The 22969-nt window shown below is 39.2% G+C and overlaps 2 protein-coding genes across 2 annotated transcripts in view; one reads left to right on the top strand and one right to left on the bottom strand.

Moving 5' to 3' along the window:
* Positions 1–3931: 3931 nt before the first annotated feature.
* LOC137293468 (uncharacterized) lies at positions 3932–20472 on the bottom strand. The gene is made up of 13 exons (XM_067824022.1): positions 20413–20472; positions 16777–16951; positions 16388–16565; positions 15647–15770; positions 15207–15392; positions 14896–15083; positions 13207–13380; positions 12057–12304; positions 11639–11775; positions 10197–10373; positions 9448–10082; positions 8788–8881; positions 3932–7374 (listed from the first exon to the last, which is right to left on the bottom strand). Exons 2-13 carry the CDS (start codon positions 16910–16912, stop codon positions 7189–7191), a joined length of 2463 nt encoding a protein of 820 aa, XP_067680123.1. The 5' UTR covers positions 16913–16951; positions 20413–20472; the 3' UTR covers positions 3932–7188.
* Positions 20473–21242: 770 nt separating this feature from the next.
* Positions 21243–22969, top strand: part of LOC137294859 (TPR repeat-containing protein DDB_G0287407-like) — a 40370-nt gene continuing 38643 nt past the window's right edge. Inside the window, exon 1 of the mRNA XM_067825996.1 lies at positions 21243–21516. Coding sequence (XP_067682097.1) covers positions 21247–21516 — 270 coding nt within the window. The 5' untranslated portion in view covers positions 21243–21246. The remainder of the gene's footprint in view (positions 21517–22969) is intronic.

Below are 22969 nucleotides of genomic sequence, written 5' to 3'. Positions count from 1 at the left end.
AACCAGTGTGTTTCTTTCTTAGGTTTGCACCCTGGCCTCTAAGATTACTGTGTTTCAACAGTGGATGAGAGTGATTTATATTAGCCCACATAGTACATGTGATAATGGAAAACACAAAATTCAGTTTGCTCATTAATGTGAATCAAAATAATTACATCCATGACACATTTAATTTCTTTTTCACTAATTGGCCTTTCAGTGAATGCATACGCTCACCATACCTGGTCACAGATTCATATTTATATTTGTCGTAGGCAGAGACAAGTTGATCACATGTTCTGAAACAGTTGGTCTATCTCTGCATTAGTATAATATTATTAGTATTATTAACATCAAACGTACATTGTAGGTCATACTGACCTGATTAGCTTTTGGAGAATAGGCACGCTTTGAAAATGGGAAATGGATTGCCATGGTTGGATTTGTGGTGAAACTGTTGTGTGAGTATTTTTCCAGACTTGAGTCATTTTCATTATTCCTTTGTTGATATTAAAGTGTTCTGTCTTAGATATTGTAGGTAGGTCCACAGTGATGGGACGCTCGCCCTCGTGTGAGGTCTTGCACTAAGTTGCAACTTGCAGTCATTTGGATCAAAACTACGATTTCGCTAACAGTGGAGTCAGACAGTCAAGACCATAACCTTCCAATGTCAGGTCAGCTTGACATAGCAGCTCTCGCCTATGATTCAAACCTGTGTTGTCAGGCCTGTTCACTTACGACATTCGGCGACCGTGATGTTTATGTTGTTAACCAAAACAGGAAGAAGCGTGTTTGAGTAAAGTAAATTGTGGATTGTGGAGTGAAACGAAATATTACTTCAATAAGAACGACGAGCGTGTATCCAGGGAATATCTCTGGGTTTGTTTCAGTCAAAACTGTTGTCATTTATTTTGCTTTCTTATATGTATGTTGGTTAGAATGACTCATATTTATAAAAATGGTTGGTTACTACGACTGACTTTTTTTAAGAATATTAGATTTAGAAATATGAATGCAATCTTATTAGTGTTTTATTTAGGCCCACTTTCGACTACTTTGGAAAATCAGTAAAATATGTAAAGACGGTTATAAGTCTGTATAGTTGCACAATGTTGTAAGGTGTCTATCTATTTCAGACAAATACCTCTCCTATCATTTACCCCAACGTGGACATAAACCAAATTCGGTGGGATATAACTTTGTATAACATACTGTTTTCCATTTACATCGTCACATTGTAACCACAAGGAAAGTAATATGGCTGTATGGTTTTTGACTCACAGCATCCGCTTCTTTCACAACAAGGATGAACTTTAACATGTGCAGCATATCACAAAAATACTCAGCTTCTAAATGTGGATAATTTAAACACCACAGATAACTTGTTGGTGATTTATATATTTTAGGGAGATTATGAGTAACGTACCAATTAATATCGGAGCACTAAGTATTTCACAGGCAAATCTTTACTGACTTCAGCTTTCGTTTGCGAGATACGCCTTACAGGTCAGTTATATATTTTATACTCATTGTTATGGTTTCAGGTAGTCGTGTTAATAACAATTACAGCATCACTGTGTTGTTATATGCAGCCGTTCAAGTGTATTTACAATGTCCATTCAAGTGCATTCTTTGTCGTACAATGCGACTAACGTGATCGGGAAGTCAGACTCGCTGACTTTGTTGGCACATGCCATCGTATCCCAATTGCGTATATTGATGTTCGTGCTATTGATCACTAGATTGTCTGGTCCAGACTCGACTATCTGCAGACTGCCGCCATATAGCTGGAATATTGCTGAATGTTGCGAAAGACTGAACTCACTCACTCAAGTGTATTTCACAAGATCCGTTCAAGTGTATTCACCCAGTTGCAGCCTTGCCCCACACTGGCAGTGGCATCATGTTGATGTGAGGAAGAAGGCTTTGAAGACCAGGCAGGATTAACCCATTTCTAATGATCATGGTTAACATTTTCACAGAGGTTCACACTTCAGAGAGGTTTTCAGTTTCAAATCACATCTTAAGGCAGAGAGTCTTTTTATTTATTTTTGGGGGGGAATGCCGGATGTCAACTTTTTATGAGGAACACAACGCTTTGGATCACATGTATATCCTTCCACCTTTATCAAGTGGATGGATGACATGAGGCAGTGTGTGCGTACATGTGTGAGTAATTGTGTGTGGATCCAGCAATATCACATTAGGGGCAAGAACTAGCCCAGAAACCTCCAGAGAAACAAAAAAAAAGGTTATTATCCAAATTTACATTTGTCTTGTATTACCAAAAGCACTTTCAAATGTTCTTGAAGAATTTGAAATGGATGTCAGTACTTAAGGGTTTATTAACGCTAAATGGACGCAAAATTAACAGTTGGATGTCTATAAAAAATGTCTGGATTCTGTTCCTTTCCTGCATGAAAAAGATGATTAGTAGATTTCTCAAATATTATCACCTATATAACAATTTTGCCATGAATTCAGTAGTTTTTCATACATTTTCAGGGACTTTAAGATTATTGCCAAGAGACAATAAACTATATTAATCATAACTGTGGTCTACCTCAAGTGCACGACATAGCTATAAATGCTCAAAAACAGGGTGTTTTTTTTTGTTTTTGGGTTGTTTTTTTTTGTTTCTTTGGTTTTTGGTATTTTTTTTATAATCTTGAATAATGCCATCGTCATAAGTCAAAACAGGTCCATTTGGGTTTTCCACATGAGTGATTACCCACAATTTCTTTTAATGTTCATGACTCCACCATCAGTATACAAAATATCACAAATGCACCATTGGTATGTGTGCATCATGACTCCACCATCACCACTGTTATGTGTACATCACGACTCCATCACCATTGGTATGTGTACATTATGACACTATCACCATTGGCACATGTACATCATGACTCCATCTATGGGCAAATCCAGGAATTTTGAAAGGAGGGGGCTCAGGGGATTCGAACCCCCTGACACCTCTCTGGATCCAGGAATGCCATCACTATTGTTGTGTAGATTATGTACATCATGACTCCATCACCATTGTTGTGTAAATTATGAGTGAGTGAGTCAATTTACTTTTAGTTCGAACCCCATGACACCCCTCTGGATCTAGCAAGGCCATCACTATTGTTGTGTAGAATATGACTCCGTCACTGTTGTTATGTGCACATTATGACTCCATCACTGTTGTTATGTGTACATTATGACACCATCACCATTCATGACTTCACCACCATTGTTATGTGTACATTTTGACACCATCACCATTCATGACTCCACCACCATTGTTATGTATACATTATGACACTATCATGACCTCATGGTATGTATTCAGTTGAGACTTTGGGTATGGTTCCTGCAGTAAACCCTTTTCAACATGTTTGAGTGGCTATTCTATGGAACAGGATTCTTATTTGTCTGATTTTAACCATTCCTTCAAAACCATTTGTCACACAATCTCATATACAGATTATATTGAAATAAGATAAAACATTGTTTAACATTTGATCATGATAATAAACATGACCTCTAGTTTATTTATAGCTGACTATACCTTGCATACCTGAGCGAGCATTATGAGTCCACACCCAGCAGCTGGGACACCTCACCTGTACTCACTGGGACACCTCACCTGTGCTAATTCATCTGTGCTAATTGGGACACCTTGCCTGCAATAATTGGGACACCTCACCTGTACTAACTGGGACATCTCATCTGTACTAATTGTGACATCTCACATGTGCTTATTGAGACACCTCACCTGTACTGATTGGGACACCTCACCTGTATTATTTGGGACACCTCTCCTGAACTAACTGGGACACCTCACCTGTACTAATTAGTACACCTTAATGTGTTGTTGACCCTCACTGGTTCAGGAAACATATAATGTTGATTTAAGTGTAATGAGTGAGTGAGTTCATTTTACACAGTGAATGAAGACAAAATATTGTTTAACACTTGATCGTGATAAAAAAAAACATGATCAACATTTATTCATAGCTGACTATACCTTACATACCTCAGTGAGATTAGTATCACCTAATGGGGACAAATTAAAGGTCATATGCAACCAAAAAATCAAACATAATTAAAATACAGTTATCACTTATTCATGACATATAATATACATTGCTGCTTGTAAAAAAACAAATAAACAAAATAATAAGCGTACAATCGTGATTCAAAAGTGCAATATTTTGTACTTGGGCTTACTTCCCTTGAAATGAAGCCCTCGGGAGACTGAACCCAGTCATAGCGGGTAGGTGTGCACTCAAGGGTAACAATGGCTTCTGATTGACTGGTTCATTTGTTGATACGCAGAGGGCTCATTGTCAGTGCAGAAAGATGATCTGTTTGGTGGGCATTTTAGAAGTATGGCAACTCACAAGAAAGTAAGATTCTTTATGGATAACAACCTCTTTTCTTGTTCTTGATGCATCGTTTCAGCATGGAATCATACACCTTTGTCAAACAAAATCATATACTCAAGACGAATTATTAGTATTATTATTATCCATAAAGAATGCATATAGTGACATTGGGTTTTGTAAATACATGTTCTCTGAATTTGCGTTTGATCATCAAAAATCACTTCAGTAGAGATGGTGAACTACTGCGTGGCTGGAAACATCATTTCGTCCAAGTACAAAGCAGGACTTGAAACTGACAAGAGTTTGCACCAGTTTCCATCAGATCCTGGTACATCAGTGCAGCAAACCTAGTGAGGCAAAATGAGAGTACCCAAATACCGGGTCATTGCCTTGGGTCCATTTGTTTCCTGCTTTTTAGCACAATTTGAGGAATATCATGGCAGGGGACACCTGAAATATGTTTCAGGAGAATCAAACCTGGATGTTTGGCATGATGAGTGGACATTTTAACTGCAAGGCTACTTACTTCAACAAACACTGGGTTCTAATTATATAAATTTCAGATGACAATTAGATCAAGAGGATTTGTAAACAGTTACACCGGGTTAAAATACAGCATCAAAGAAACAAAAAACAGTATGAAAGTTAAATATATATGAACAAATAGATAAAATATACAAAATACAAACTTGTGGCTTCAAAATTTCAAGCAATACATACACAGTACCTGAGAATCTTGAACTTTTTACTTCACTGTGAGGGCTGCTTCTGAACAGGCACTTTCTGCATTTTAATGGTTCTACCCATTACAGACACAACAAATATGTTGATAGTTTCTAGGAATGATTTTGTGAAGGATTTTTTGTCAGTTTCAATAACCTTTGTCAGCTATGAAACCTCAACATCATATCAAACAGAAAATCTTAACACATGTTATTTGTTTGAGCACTGTGAGTGAGTGAGGTGAAAGTTAAACTATGTCGATATATTCATAAGTACAGCAGCAGCTATGTTGCCAACAGTAGACTCATGACCTCAGATGAAAATATATGTTTACTGGCCAATACACTTTGAAACATTTGGATATAATTCTTGCATATATGTCACAGGTAGACTGACAGGGTCACATTTCATAACTAAAGTGTTCTGGCCTTTACAATTAAAACTGTACACCTGGTAGGTATAATGTATATAAATATCACAGCATTACTGACATCAGTCACACAAGAGGTCCAATTACAAATCTGTAGTTTACTGACCAACATGAATAAAACAGTATGGATATAACTCACATATATCGCAGCTGGTATCAATGAGGTAGAAACAGGAACTGTTTTGATAAAATATATATGTGAAATAAGAAGTATTGACTTCATTCATCATTACATGAGGCACAGTAAATATGCCTGTCAGGTAGGATGTTGCATAGTGAAATGTTTAGGAACCTGATAATTATTAAGGAAACATTAAAATATAAACATGAAAGTATTGCTGATGGGTCTGTAGCTTCCCTGTTCAGCCAAACTTGAATATACTATTACTGTATATTGCTGTCTGGAAAACAGCACCGATATATATCTTGATGCTAGTTTATATACACCATCCATAAGGCAGTCCAGAGAGAAGCACATCCCCAGTTTACACACAATCCCCTTATTTGCATTAAAAGTATATGTAGCACTGTTTAGTCCAGTGGAATGAAAGTAGTTATTACGATATTTAACCATTATGACTATTTGGAACAGGAAAGTGCAAGTTCCGGTAATCAAGTTTAGCAATTGGATACAGATTATTTTCTTCCCCTTCATAATGGCCTTAATATCATTATTAAAGTGGTATCAGGATTCTGCCATTCCATCAAGCCACTGAAATCATATTTTTCATTCTGAAAATTCTGTGAGTTATGGAAAATATACATAGCTACCAGTAGACTATATAACATAATATATATGCACACCGCTTTATCATTGACAGAAAATGAACCTTATCAATGATGCCATTCAATGACTGTAAAATATGGTTACATTGCATTCAGCTGCCACAGAAGTAAAAAAGATGTAAAACTAAAATAAAACTATATCACAGGCATTGAATTACAATCCGAAAACCTGACAGAATTTTTACTTTTCACTCACCCATGCATGCACAGAATGGACTCTGTCAATGTGAAATTGGTCTGTGAGAGTGACAGAGGTGGTTAAATGTTAAACCAGAGTCACTTGAGGATATTTACATGGAAAAGAATTTTGCAATCCAGTTTAATAAAATGTCTGAATTTCTAAAGAAATGGTTTGAGAAAGTTATTTTTAATATTCATGGTTAACGATTCTCAAGATGTTCTGACAGTTAATGTTTCTCAGATAGTCACAACCACATTTTTCAAAATACAACAAGCCAAAAATATGTTTATCATAATGCCTTCTTACGTTCTGACTCCTTGTGTATAAAGGTACATAAATGTGAATAACTACATGTCTTGGCTTGGTGTTTCACAGCAATATTCCAGCTGTTGGATGTGTTTTTTTAACCAACCAACTGGACAATCCAGTGACCAACAGCATGACCATCAACCTACGTAACTGATGCAATGACATAATATGTCAACAAAGTCGGCTTTTGTCTTGCGAGACAAGCACTGGTTGCTGAAGACTGATTCTCTTCCAGATCTTCATGGGTAATTCTAACTGTAATAAGACAAATTAGTGATCGATATAATGAACAGCATCGAATGCCTCCAGGGTATGAGGACACATTACCAATCAAGTCCTAAACACAGGTCCAGCTAAACTACACTACACCTTACAATAGACCACAGGTGGTCCTCTACTAACCTTCATAAAATTACACAAAAACAGCTGTGTTTTAGTTTTCTTGCATCAGCACTAAAAGGATGTGCTTGCATCATGAAGTTGGCATCTTCATGAGTGCTGCTGGCCTTACTGTAACTGTCCACTGAGTTGGGTCTATCTCCTGTTGCCTCCTCTGATGTGTCATCACCCATTTGAATTGCCTTTAAGAACTGCAGATAGATAAAACTCTTGATAACATTTAAACCTGCAATAAACACACAGTAGAACAAAAATACTACCCCAATATAAAAGTAAAAGGGGTCGTCTTATCTACAGGTGACACTTTTGTGAAACGTTTTGTTGGTGGTAAGAAAAGTGAATTGAATCACCTCGCATGAATGAAAAAACCCAACTTTGTCAGTAAAGACATCACATTGGCAAGTAAACATGATTAGACAAGATTACTTACACTTCCTTTCTAATGAGTTTTTGCTGGGCATTGAATTACATGCAGGGATTGAGAATACTGAGTATATTTGTCTCACACACAGAGCCATCTGGACAAAGCAATCAGCTGTGCACACATTTCCCTACTTTCTATTGGTGGTTTAGATAAAACAGTAATATATTACCCAATAATATAACGAGAAGACTTCGTTGATGCAGTTATCAGAAAAATACAGTATCTGAAACCATTATTTTACCAAGAAAAATATATCCAATCTTTGCATCATCTGAAGTGCAGGTTTCGTTCTATGAAAGTAAACTATGTATACCTAAGGGACATACGATTTCACCATTGTTGATATAATCATTCTTGAAAGACATTCTGAGCAAAATTGAACAGGATTTACTTGCGTAATTCTATTCAGATTTTTTGATACACCATTCTTGATGACTGATCACAACAAAGATCAACAAGGGTTGGTGGTTTGGCCATTCTGATCCTGATTTTAAGGGTCAAGTTAGGACCTCCGCTTACCTATGAGTTTGATTTGTCTATGGAAATATATTATACATAATATGATCATGATGATACTAGTACTTGAACTAAACTCCTTAAAAAAACCTGTACATAGAAACTATATGTAAATGTGGAGACTCCTTGTATATGAAATTACAAGGACAGACATGTTAAAGATGGCTTCAAAGCTATGATCACTGAAGCATGGCACAACTGAGGGATGCAGTTTTGTAGAACAATTTTGATAACTATGTAAACTACAAGTGTCATAGAAGCAGAATCATTTGCAAATGGTCCAAATTGTTAAAGGTGCAAAATAATGAAAGTCCACAAGGATTTAGTGAATGAGTGAGTTCAATTTTACACCGCACTCAGCAATATTCCAGCTATATGGTGGCAGTCTGTAAATAATCAAGTCTGGACCAGACAGTCCAGTGATCAACAACACGAGCATCGATCTGATGACATGTATAAACTAAGTCAGCGAGCCTGACCACCCGATCCTGGTAGTCGCCTCTTATGACAAGCACAGTCACCTTTTATTGCAAGCATGGGTTGCTGAAGGCCTATTCTACTCTGGATCTTCACTGGTCCCAGAAAGATCTAAACAAAACCTATTTTCAACATAAAAAAAACAACCTGATTACTAAATACACGTAGTATCTTATGGCCGATGTACCTGTTCAATATGCACAATGTTGTCAGCATCATCTCTAGTAAGGCTGCCAATGTTAAGGATGTTTAAGATACTCTTTCTGTCCGTGTAACGAAACCTGAAATGAGATGACATGAAACAGCAGAAGCATTAGTAGGGGCATCAGATCTCAACTAGAATCCATGTACATGAAAGGGTATCTATCATGATAGAATGGAGATACAAAATACCCTGCATGAAGGAAATTAATGCTCACCCAAAGGTATCAGACAAGTAGAAACCACTTTCGAATTCTACTACTAATGGGTTTTGTCCCTGTAATGTTTGTGACAAATGCTATAAATTATCTATTGTGATCCAGAGTAACACTTGACTTCTGGCACAATATTTGGTGTCTTACATTCTTCTTTCCATTTCTGGCAAGCAGTGAATGAAGGCTTATATAGACTGATAAACAAACTGACAAACAAAGCTTAACAATTTTTCTCTTTCCAAACTTATGGTTCCAGTTTCACAAAGCAAAGAGACTTATGGCAGTATTAATCGTCAGATGGTTTATGGAAGGGACCCAGGATGTAGAAGGTTAAAGCAGAACACTTCAATGTGATAATGAATCCCACCAGGTTCAATACAAAATGCTGTGAAGGTGAGTGAAGGAAACATCCTGAGGAACTAAAGACTCACCGATTGTGCACAATATCCAGGATGTCAAGTGTAGCTTTGCTGAGGGCCAGACGCTCTGGGAGAGTGCAGGGGTAAGAGCCCTTCATTCCACCTCTTGTTGCAGTGAAATATTCATCAGATGCTGTTTTCATGTTTTTCGGTGCACTCCATAGTTTGTCATTGATGCTGACTTTGTAGTCCAGGAGATGGAGGTAGTGAGGTTGGGCACTGAGGTGTGTTCCCTCAATCAGATACATCATCCTCGTGGGCTTTTCTCTCCGCTGTCGACACAGACTTAGATGAAGTTCCTCAAGGAGCTGAGCTGACTGGACATAGCCGTCTGACACTATGATGACTACAAGCTGGGACTGGTCCAACAAGTAAAGTCTGTCTTTGTTATTTTCACTGATGAATGTACAGCTTGTGCTTGGTGATGCCTGCTTTATCAACTCAGACAGAATTATAGCAAGACGGAGAGAGTCATGAGAAAAGCTGAACACAATCTGCTGGTCACCTCTGTCCAATGGGCTTTCATTTGTTGACTGTTGGTTCTGGTCTTTGTGAAGGATTTCTTTTCCATCTACTTTGTACAGTTTATCAAATTCAAGTTTACGGGAGAGCTCTTGAACTTTCTGAGCTGTGACTGTGAGAGTTGGCTGGAACACCAAGACAATGGGTAGATTGAAAAGAGATGGCCCCTCAGTCAGAAACTTAACTAGGGTTCAGATTACTGGTTAATTTGATGCAAATTTTTTTCAGCTAAACATTACCTTGACAATATTTCGTCCCTTCAGTCCATTTCTGACCAAATCAATAATTTCACTTGAGATCTGCTTAAGGGCATCCTTCTGATTGGCTAATGATCCATTTAGTATAGTCACATGACTGAAGGTCTGAGGGATGGCCTTCAAAGGTTCTACAGAAACAGGAATCAGAGAGACATCTTCCTGAAAGGATCACAAGCACACATGAATATTAGGTAACTTTATTATTGAACATACCTTTTACAACATTCTAATATGGACCACCATTGGTGAAGGGACCATGTTGTATTCCCGACATTATCATCCCTAAAGGAAACTAAAGCTTGGGGGATTTTTTAACATGATGTCAGCTTCCACCATTATGAAGGTTTTATCAAAGTCATAAAGTAATATCAAGAAAAAAATATACCCACATCTTTTGTCCAATTGAACGATAATCCTGTCAGAATATTGCTATCATGTAATACAGGAGTGAAGTGTCTTTGTTTTATCTTGAACGCATCTGATACACAGCTCTAATGAAAATATACATAGGAGCAAGCATTTTACAATAGAGAAAAAAATGTAAAACTAGATAAGAGTGCTTCAGATACAAATTTGGACAGGTTTCATTTTAGTATTATTCACAGGTTTACAGCAACTGTCTCTTTATAAAATGAAGCCATCAAATACAGCATGTCAAATACAGCAGTGTCTTCTGGAATGTTCCGTTTTCATCTTTGATGGTCAAATTTCAACCAAAAGTACCCTGTCTGTTGGTCTGGAGGAGAAAAATAACAATGACCATACTGAACTCAGACTCTGATTCACACGTCGCTGACCAATGGTTTCTACGCTAGATATAGAAACAGGTTCCTTCCATACATCCATCACCAAACCAAACTTGGCACACATCAAACATGATTCATATATGTGCCTTTAGGGGTTTAGACCCTGATATGAATTTTAATTTATTTTATTACCATTTTGTTTGGGCATTTTCCAAGGTTTTCCATCTTGTCCAGAACAGAAATTTAAAACTGTTCAATATCTCATGACCTTACTTGGCACATAGATAGGTGTGGTGGTGTACTGGTGTCTTTTGGTAGTTTTGGGTTTATGAACAAAATATTTTTTGCATTTCCATGGCTGTTTCTTTCAACACCCCATTAAGCCTACTTTAAAAACATGAGTCCACTTTTCTGAAATTTAATCTACAGTATATTCTGCTTGGTTTTAAAAGAGACTATATATAGTTTTGGAGCTCAATGATTTCAATTTGCTATGCACATAGTTCTTTCTCACATTTAGCAATATTTCATCAATGTGATGCCAGAAATGTGCTTCACACATTGTACATATTTGGCAAATAAATCCTGGGTCTTTGGCATGACACTTTATAAACTAGGCTATCACCTTGCCCCTTGACCATCTTGAATACATAAACATCTGTGTGTGTAAATTCTTACTGTTGACAAAGCCCTAGCGAGAGCAATGTTGTATTCCTCCTGACACACATCAGATGTCATGTAGCTCATGGACAGCAGTGCCACCACGCAGCGGGCGCTGTCTATGGCATCATACAGAGTCTGCTGCCACAGACTTCCTGCAATGAAATTGAAAGTCTCTCACATAAATGTGTGCTAAGTGACAATCATGAAAACTAACTCATAACATATTGAGCATTAATCAGGCCCACATAGAACCTGACCACCATCACTTGATTTGTTAAAACAATGTGAAACATAAGGAATAAGGACCGTTTCTGGGCCAGATTCTCCACTGTGTTAATTCACTCTCTGTTTCAAATAACAGTGACTTGAAACAGTTGTTTGATATCAGCCTATCCATTGACCTGTGTTGGTCTCGGAAGACTGTTAACATTACCAGTCTTGAGTTCACTCCTGTCAAAGAAGACACTGAGTGTGGAGTCCTGTTCCTGAAGGCACTGTAGCAGAGTCTGGGCAGGGGTGGGGTCTCGATGGGAGTAGGATATGAACACATCATATGTCGTCCTGGACGGAAGGGCTGGTTTGGAGTTATCTTTGGTCTGATCAGACTCAGGCACTGAACTCAAAATTGTCATGCATGCTTGCTTGATCAGTGTCTCAGTTACCTCTCCTTCCTTCCGTTGTCTGCAATTGAAGACACTACTAGCAATTGCAATTCCACATAATATTTTCATAGCAAAATTGTAACCTAGGTCAGGGTTGGAAATACCTGCCTGCCCACCACTTGGGATGGGTTATTTTCAACACGGACTGACAATAAATCCACCTGCCTGACAGTAGGGTTACAATTTAGACATGTATTTAAGTATTGGGCAGGTAAGTTTTGGCCACGGCTGGCAAGTTTTACATCTAACCAGTCTTTTGGTCTGGCTGAAATTTTTTGGAGTTTCATAAAAGTACCTATGACAACCATGTTGTACTGACATCTTGCAAAGTATACTGACAGGCAACAAGGTATACTGACATGCAACAAGGTATACAGACATCCAGCAAGGTATACTGACAGGCAACAAGGTATACAGACATCCAGCAAGGTAAACTGACATCGAACAAGGTATACTGACATTCTGCAAGTTATACTGCCACTCAGCAAGGTATACAGACATCCAGCAAGGTATATACTGACATCCAGCAAGGGATACTGACATCCATAAAAGTATACTGACATCCAGCAAGGTATACTGGCATCCTGCAAGGGATACTGACATCCAGTAAGGTATACTGACATTCAGCAAGGTATACTGGCATCCAGCTAGGGGTAATGATATCCAGCTAGGTATACTGACATTCAGCAAGGTATACTGGCATCCAGCAAGGGATACTGGCATCCAGCAAGGTATACTGACATCCAGCAAGATATACTGGCATCCAGCAAGGTATACTGGCATCCAGCAAGGGATATTGACATCCTGAAATGTATACTGACATCCAGCAAGGTATATTGACATCCTGCAAGATATACTGACATCCAACAAGGTGCACTAACATCTGAAAAGGTGTACTGATTATAAGGAAGGTGTACAGACCTGCACTCCACATACTGCACCAACTGCAAGTAGGAAGGTATGGAGTTGACAGTCTCCACATACATGGGGCAGATCTGGTGGTATATAGACAGCCGGTTCACACACAGCGCGATGTTGAACTGTTCCAGACACTCCGGACTCTCAACATATGCAGGGGTCAAGATGGTGATGATTCTGGAACAGAAATTGTACAGAGCTCCACAACAAGTGAATGACAAGTGGATGATGACTGAACAATACACAGGACTCTTAAAACCTTCAGATCAGAATAACTGTATTTATGGATAAACAGCTGAAATACGGAGTCAACACTTTACAGAAATAGAGAGAAAAACCCTACAGGGCATCTTTTTATCCCTGGACACAGTGAGTGAGAAGGTGTGGTTATAATTCAAATACAACACCTCATGACTATTTCCAAGTTGGAGCAAGGGTATTTTAAAAAACACTAAAACCATTGGGGAACCTAAGCCCCCACGGGGAGTACACTTAATAATAACAATAATAATGAGAAGTCTGACAATGTGCTAATCTCCATGCAGAACAGAGGCAATACTGAACACATTAACTTGCCCAAGGTGAGACCACATGAATCACATGTGACTCATTGTGGGGCAGGACAGAGGTCTTAAAAACTCTCAGGAGTCATGCTGTCAAACATGGTCACCAATAAAAGGACTGACTGAACTTGATGTTGCTACAATTCCTATAACAGCACTGGGTTCAGGAAGCATATTACATCACTCAACAAACTATCTCTCATCTGGGCACACAAAATACATCACAAGAATGCCTCAACTTGTTGTACAATTATGCGCAAGTTGAAGTACACCACTGGAACATCTGGACTTCCTTTACAACTGGCACAATAAGTACAACACTAGAACACTCAAAACACCAAGATGTACACCACCAGAACTTCTGGACTTGTTTTACAAGTGGACACAAGAAGTACACACCAGAACACTCAAAACAGCAAGATGTACACCACCAGAACTTCTGGACTTGTTTTACAAGTGGACACAAGAAGTACAACACTAGAACACTCAGAACACCAAGATGTACACCACCAGAACATCTGGACTAGTTTTACAAGTGGACACAAGAAGTACAACACTAGAACACTCAGAACACCAAGATGTACACCACCAGAACATCTGGACTAGTTTTACAACTGGCACAATAAGTACAACACTAGAACACTAAGAACACCAAGATGTACACCACCAGAACATCTGGACTAGTTTTACAAGTGGACACAAGAAGTACAACACTAGAACACTCAGAACACCAAGATGTACACCACCAGAACATCTGGACTTCCTTTACAACTGGACACAAGATATACACACCAGAACACTCAGAACACCAAGATGTACACCACCAGAACATCTGGACTTGTTTCACAACTGGACACAAGATATACACACCAGAACACTCAGAACACCAAGATGTATACCATCAAGAAGATCTGGACTTGTTTTACTAACGGACACAATAAGTACACACTGGAACACTCAAAACACCAAGGAATACACCACTGGAACATTTGGGCTTGTTTTACAGTTGGGTACAGGGTATATGCTCACACCACTGATCTATATCTATAATGAGTGTACACTGCCACTACTTGGCCACATTAACATAGGAAGGACTGCAAGTGGCTGTGGGATTGTAAAGAATCCTCACCTGACTGACTGCATCATCACATGGAAGACATTCTCCTGCCACACCTCATCAGCTGAGAACTGGAGCTGTTGCTTGTACACCTTCAGTCCAGGGCGGATCTCTGTCAGATGAGTAGCAACTGTGTCAGCCCAATGATTGTCATGGTTACTGTGAGAGATGAAAACATCAATACTCTGATCCTCTTCTGGCTGCAAATATGAAACTTGTGATGAGATAAGTCAGTACTATTTAATATGCAAATGATGGCTAAATGAAGACTGGAGGTTTGTTGTGTTTTGTGTTGGGTCTGAAGGCAATTATCCTCATCTCACCAGTGTGAGATTCTGTGTTTCCCAGGTTTTCTTCAGCTGCTTGAACAGTTCCACAGCCTGTATGTCCCTCATGCTGAGGTCGGCAGCGTAAAGGACAATCTTCAGACATCTTAGAGGAAGACCAGCCTTGATCCAGTGACAAGCTCCATCTACCATTGCCTTCAGCACTGCCACTCGGGACTGGCCCTAAAACACAAAAAAAATTTAGCTTATGTCAAAAAATGTAACATAAATTTCCAGGCTCATGCTAACTGCAGATCTTTTCTCATTCACCACATATAGCGGGAACATCCTGTGTGCATTATTTACATTGCCAGGAGCTATCTGGCCTAAGAATCACTACAAGGTCACTTTCAACAAACCATGTATCTCATTGAAATTTACAGTTTCTCTTTTGATTTCTATTAAGAAGATTGTTGAATATTTTGTATGACTCTGACCTGGTCACCTGTGGCTAGGAGAGGGGTTATGACTGTTGTGTCCTCATTGTTAAAGATAGGAGTCATGGCACGGAACATGGTGCTGATCTGCTGGGCCGTTGTTCCACCCTCAGTTCTACGAGCTCTGGAAATTTGAACATAAGATTTATCTGTCAGAATTACAAATCAGCAAAACCGCCATTACAACTGAGCTTGATGTGTCAACAGACAGTGGTCACAGCCATGAACGTTTGTTTGCAGTGTGACACGGACTTAAGGAAATCATACAGATAAACTGACAGGTCCAAAACTTTACAAAAATACATGCAACGACTCCTTCTACATCTTTCAGAGAGCCTCTGTATGGTTTGTGTTGTCAAGTTTGATCGGTTAGATAATTTAAAAACTGAAAGTGAGTTGTGATTAGTATGCTCAACTTCCCACAGGAGACACCTGATTGACTAAAAAGCCTACCAAGGGAGATAATAAATTCATTGGACTGAGCTGTAGATGCATCCAGGGTATAGTCAAGACTTATTGGAACATATACCCTGGAGATATCGATTATGGCTAATTAAAGTTTGGTGGAATATTTCCCAGATGTCTCTAACTTTCATGGTTTAAAACAAAACTAAACTGAAGGTAACTATTTCATTATTACTGCAATGTTTAATCAAAACAAGACCAAACTTGATCAAATATATCCTTAAAAAATCATTCTTAGATATCTGACCCCATAGGCCAGAAGGCTGATATTCTCACCTCTCAAAACACACCAGTCGCCTATAGGGGACATTGTGGGGCAGTGGTTTGGACACCCAGCAATGGAAGTTAGTCCTTAGGTCAAGCTCTTTGTCCTGTGACAATTCTTCGACACTGATGTTCAAATTGCGACTCAAGGCAGCAATGAGTGTACCAGGTGAAGCAGTAGAATAGTCTCCTGCACACAAATTCTGGCCATTCAAACTAATGCATTAACACTATGCATGGAAAATATGTTTAAATAGTTTTTCTATTACACAAGCACATTACACACTATTCCCTATAACTTATAATTGTTTCAGTATCATTTGTTTTGTTTATTATCGGTGACTGCATTTGTATTTGAAACAAACTACATACTTCATACAAATGAGACTGCCAGAATGTACCTTGAAAGGCTGAGACGAAGATAATGTCTGATGCCTCATCTGGTTGCAGCTGGGTGATGTCCCCTATCAGCAGCTGTATCTCGCTTGTACCCAGGGCTGTCTTCAGCTGGATGCTGTCTTCCTTGTGGAGAACCATCCTTCACAACAGGATCAAACACTGAGAGGCATCCATAATCTGCAGAGGGCAAAACACTTCCTTATTTATTAGCTTAGTAGGGTCAGACATCAAGAATATACATTACCTGCCAAATATCAAACAATGAGAGCATATTCCACCCAAGTAGGATCAGATGCCAAGGGCATCCTCTATATGCCTTAGGTCAAACGCTCAACACATTGTTCACATGCCTTGGGTTATTCAATACATCCTTCACATGATTTGGGTCAAACATTCAACATATCCTTCACATGACATAGATCAAACACTCAACTCATCTTTCAAATGCCTTAGGTCAAACACATTGTTACAAAATTATTCTCAAATTGGTGCCCTGCTTTATCTCATGTAAGTGAGGTAAGGTAGAGATGTAACTACCTTTTGGTCTCTCAAAATGACAATTTGTGGAAAAAGAAAAATGAAAGATCACTTTAGAGTGAAAGACATTATATAACATCACCCATGAGATGTTGTAGAACTACATTCTCTGAATTTCATCTGCTGATCTCCCAGCTTGAAGGAGCATAGAAGAGCAAGTACCGGTAGTTCTGGCACTTTCATCAGCTTTATGCCTTCATCTGAGAGCCAGACTAGCTGGCCAGTAGGGCACAACCAAAATCAGTTGTGTCTGCTTGATCTTCAATAATACTTGAGGTAGTAGAACATGAGGCGGGAATGCATATGCGTTTGATGCGCTGATATGTTCAGTGCTGTTGCCCAGGCACTGTTACTGGTGAGACAAATATCTGTAGTTGTTTGTTGAACCTTGTGAAGTACAGGTCTGTGAGGGGAGATCCTGCTTTCATTATGATGAGTCAGAATGCCTCTGGGTGAGGCATCCATTCTGTTGGTGATGGATGAAGTGGACGAGGTAGAGCATCTGCTAACACGCTCTTGGCCCCTTTATGTCACATACCTTTAGTTACATGTTTAATTCACCTGCGATGTTGAACAGCTGGAAAGTGAGCTGAAGCAGACTTGGTGATCATGTTGATCCCTGCCAGCTGATGTAGAATGCCACTGTTGAGTTATCTGTGTGAATCATCATCATTCACTTGATCAGTGAGCTTGACCAGTGTTGTATGAAACTGATCACCACTTTTGTCTCCAACTGGTTGGTGGGGAAAACGTTGTACTTGTTTCTTCCACTATTCTGATGCAACTTTGTTGTCAAGATGCGCTCCCCATCCTTGTGGTGATGCATCTACATAGAGCATCCTCGATATCTCCTGGATACACATTCCAGTAAGTTTTCACTATACTCAGGATGCATATACGGCTCAGCCCCAAAAATTTATTACCATCCTTGACTGGCTTTTTATCCACTCAGGCGTCTACACTGGGAAGCTGAATGAATGGGTAGAATGCAGTGGGTAGGTCTTGTCATTGATTTCTCTAGATCTCGCAAGGTCTGAAAATGGTCTCATAGTCTTGGTGTTGAGTTGAGCACTCTTCTTGTCTTCTACCTTGTAAGATTTTGTACAGGATCACATTGATTAATTTCTTCTTCTGTACATATTCCTTCAGATAGTGAACCTTCCTTCAATAATCCTTCTCTTCGCAAACTTTCTTTCTGCGATCACTCCTTTAGCAAATGTTCCTTTCACAAACCTTCCTTTCACAAACGTTCCTCCTTCTGAGAATGTCTGTATCAGAAGTGAGATCCTGACCTGGAGTGATTGTATCTCGAAGAGGATTCACTTCTATCTATACTAGACGTTCCTGAACATTAAGGGTAAGCAGACATAAGTTCATAGTCACCAACAATGTCAGGAACGTTTGTGGAACCTTCTTCCTCCATGACGGCTGAGTCTCTCAAAGGAGAGGATCTTCTGGAATGCGAGCATTCATGAATGCTGACTTGCAGGATAAGGATATAGATCTCTCCAGAGCAGGTTCTTGAAGGCCCACACTTTCCCGAACGTTGTCTGACATCGTAGAGCTCTGACATGCCTCTATTTCTTCGACAAACTGGTGCTCCATCAAGGCCATCATCTGTATTGTAAACTGAATCACAAGGTCACTTTCGTCCAAGTTCTGCGTTGTAGGCTGGATCTGATGCAGTGTGGTCGAGGTGTTCGAGAACACTGAGACTTCCTCTGTTATGATGCTACGCTGGTGTGGTCTCTGATGAAGAACATCTGCATTGCTGGGGGCTGGCTTTCAAATAGCTGAGTAGCTACCACAGTTGTAGAGGACAATTGTCTTATCGTGACGTTCCAGTAGATCTCACAAGAAAAAAATCACAAATGATGGATTATTTTAACAAGATTTTGACAAACAATGAGGCTAATTACAAACAAAAAAGCATATTTCGCTAACTTTGATAGTAGGATCGTGGGTGAATGAACTCTTACATCCCCTTCAAGGAAACTACAAGGGATTCAAGTGTTCCACTATCATTCGCATAGGAGGAGAAAAGCATAATAAGCATGAGTCTGGATAAGGAAAAATAATTATACTCAAGACATTTTCTTACTCACACACTGGTCACTTAATAACTACACACCCTTGGTCACAGATTCAAAGGTATGTCTGAGACAATTTCTGTGTGATCAAATATATAGAAACTGTTGGTCTGTCATGATATTATTCCAGTTGTGTCATCAACATCACATGTAGATTGTAGGGATGGATTTGTGGGGAAACTGTTTGTGACCATTTACTTCCATACATGTCTCATTATTATTCTGCCTAAGTGTTCATTCTTAGATAATATATTATATGGACTCATGAAGGTCCGGGTTAGAACTGGTCTTCAGTACATGCTTGGCTTAAGAAGTGACCGACAGGAAGGGCTGGCCAGGCTTGCTGAATTAACATATCATAGTGTCCCAAAAGTGAAGAACAAAGTTTGTGCTGTTGATCACTGGATTGTCTGGTCCAGACTCAATTAGTTTCATACCACAGCCATATCGCTGGAATATTACTCCGTGCAGCATTAAACAACAATCCAGCATTCAGACTTCGAGATATCATCTGTATGTTCAAAAATACAAGACCCTTGGCCATAGGGATCAGTTAATTTATGGCTGGGGGTGATGATGATGATGGTGATAATGATTTTTCGGGGGAGTCACCCATGTTGTTCTGGGGAGGTAGGAGGATCATCAATTTAATACACATGTTCTGGTGGGTATGGTGAGGGTGTCATTAAATTTGTGCATGTTACGATTAACCAAAATAACTAAACATTAATGCGAGTGGGGGTGTCATTAATTTTGTACATGACATGCACAGTGAGGTAAGAGTTCCGCCCGTAACCCCCACCCCAATCAGGGTGATCACTTAATGTGTACATAAGCCTTGGGGAGAAGAGGCCGGGATGTCACACTGCACATATGCTTCTCCATATGGTCCCTGGCTTAGGCTTAGGTCTTGGATTCATTTGGATCAATATAACATGGATACGGTTTCGGTAAGGTTTGAGTCAGACAGTCAAGACGTATGTCAAAACTGTTTCTAGCCTGTTCACTTACGACATTCTTCGATGATGTTGTTTTTGTTGTTAACCAAAACAGGAAGAAGCGTGTTAGAGTGAAGTAAATTGGGGATTTGTGAGTGAAACGAAATATTACTTCAGTAAACTCGTCGATTGTGATATGACATGACCACAGTGTGCGAAATAGATTCCACATTTTGCTCGCGGGTCGGGCCAGCTATGCCTGAGAGTTACTAGCCCCAGAAAATAAATCACTAGCCAAAAATCTGAATGCAGTCACGAGTTTAATTATGAACATTCATATCAAGCCAAAATCTTGCGTGATTCAATAGTGGGGTGCTGGAAAGAGGCATTCTCATTGTACATGCAGCCTCATACACGTTGATCAACTTCTGAAAACCAGTTAAATATTTGAAGAAAGTTGACTGTGTGACTATTTGGGTTTTAATACGAATACGTGTCATCAGAGACCATAATTATTAGGATATAGTCTCTGATATCATAAGGAATGTTTATGTTTCAGACTTACATATATAATCCCTCTTAAGTCATATATACCTCAAAAGAGATATAAACTTTCCGCACTGGGGTCACTTTGTGTAACATCCTATTATTTCTCGAATCACTGTTTACTGCATTTAGTTCGGTACATTGTAGTAGTATAATCTTCCTTGTTTCGTTATTTGAATCTGTGTAACAAACAGAACACATTGTGTACTTGCTCATTATCAATTCGAGATGGTAAAATTCGTTTCGTGGAACACTATTTTACAAGCACCCAAGGAGGTATCAAGGGACGCTTAATGTACACAGACGCGTGTACAGTGGGGCCTGTACAGTGTCCATCGATTAAACCTGAAGCAAACCTGATATGTCATCTCTCCCTACCAAACTAAAAGACCCTCGAACATGCCGGATATTTTTCTCCTCCCCTTTTGGGGGAATGGAGGAGGAACGCGAGGAGCTAACGCGGAAATACTTTCCCCAGATTCACCACCTGTGCAACTCGCGGGGAATTCAATTTGTGGCTGTGGACATGAGATGGGGAATCACGTCGGAAGCGGCTGAGGACGCCCAGACTGTCAGCATCTGCCTCAGAGAACTGGATAGATCGGATATGTTCGTGGGCTTCTTTGGTCAGGTGTGTAATCAACATGAAGTGTCATCGTCGTATTAATTACCGTCCGGGTTTGAAACAGGACTACAACACATCATTAGGGACCGTTCATAATTTCTCACAGGAGGGAGTGATGATTTTTATGGAGAAAGGAAAGATTTCCGTCTGTAACCCCCATGTCTGAGTAAGAGTACTGCCCGTACCCCGTGTCAAAAGACAAATTTACAAACTGACCTGCATCCCTAAATATACATTCAGTAAACTTGGACAGGTATGAAAAAAACAATCAATGAACTTATTTCATTTTTTGAATATTACACCGGGGAAAGACTGTATTCTATGTTGAAAAAGGTGGGTTACGGGTGGACATGAGGAAACATCTCTTGGAGTGGACTGTTTTTAGAAGTCTTTCAGTATGTCGTTAAAGAGGTCACATGCAACCCCCAAAACAAACATAATTGAAACACGATTGTCACTTATTCATGACATATAATACATTGCTGATTGTGAAAAACAAATAAACAACACTATAAGCATTCAGTTGCGAATCGAAAGTGCAACAGTTTCTACTTGGGCTTACTTCCCAAGCCACAATGAAACCGAACCCGGTCAGAACGGGTGGTGTGCACTCAAGTGTAATGAAGACTTTTCATTGGCTGGTTCATTTGCCGATACCCTGAGGGCCCATTATATGTGAGATGATCTGTTTGATTGGCATTTTAGAAGTATGGTGAGTAATATGAAAGTTATTTTTTTTTTGTTGGTAACAACTTTTATTGTATATGATGGGACCTTTCATAATGGATTCAGATCCTATTGTCAAACAAGACTGATAACGGTATAAGAATCCATACTGAAATGTCACATCATATACAAGAAGAATTTGTGATCCATAAATACTGTATATAGAGATGTTGGATTAAATACATGCTCTCTGCTTATGCGTTTGATCCAATCAACAAATCCTGAGATGTTTAACTACTGTGTGGCTGGAAACTGTCATTCGTTCAAAGCGAATTGCTTGCATTTGAATTTGATACTATGACATGTTCTGTTTTTAAATCGTAGTGAAATGAAAACATGTGTTTTTAAAAACAAAACTCTTTTGGACCAAGGGCTCAGAATGATAATAAATGCAAACTTGATCTCTTCACTATTTGGCTGGAATGGTGATCATGTGATGTAAAACCCAACTGAACTAACCCAAGTACAAAGCAGATCTTGAAACTGACAATCAGAGTTTGCACCGGTTTCTGTCCGATCTGGTCATCCGAGAAAAATGGATTCAGTTTGTTTGCAACCTACAGACATAATAACATGTTATGTGTACAAGCATCACATCTGCCTGTCTGTGTAATTACATAATGTGACAGAGATAGAACCCAGGTGCACAAGCTATAAATAATGTACTAGTATTTGTTTATGGTGTATAGCCTGATAGGTGTTAAGTTCAAGTTGTGTATTGCATATTGTCCTC

This window comes from Haliotis asinina, chromosome 8 (assembly GCF_037392515.1).
Source record: "Haliotis asinina isolate JCU_RB_2024 chromosome 8, JCU_Hal_asi_v2, whole genome shotgun sequence".
Lineage (NCBI taxonomy): Eukaryota > Metazoa > Mollusca > Gastropoda > Lepetellida > Haliotidae > Haliotis > Haliotis asinina.
The sequence above is the reverse complement of the archived record's forward strand: the minus strand, read 5'-3'. Positions and strand labels throughout refer to the sequence as shown.

Coding starts and splice junctions, on each gene's coding strand:
- LOC137293468 (XM_067824022.1), bottom strand. CDS start 16,912: ATGGTTCTCCACAAGGAAGACAGCATCCAGCTGAAGACAGCCCTGGGT. Junction 15,393..15,646: donor TCCTAGCCACAGGTGACCAG/GTCAGAGTCATA, acceptor TTTGTGTTTTAG/GGCCAGTCCCGAGTGGCAGT. Junction 15,084..15,206: donor AAACACAGAATCTCACACTG/GTGAGATGAGGA, acceptor TCATATTTGCAG/CCAGAAGAGGATCAGAGTAT.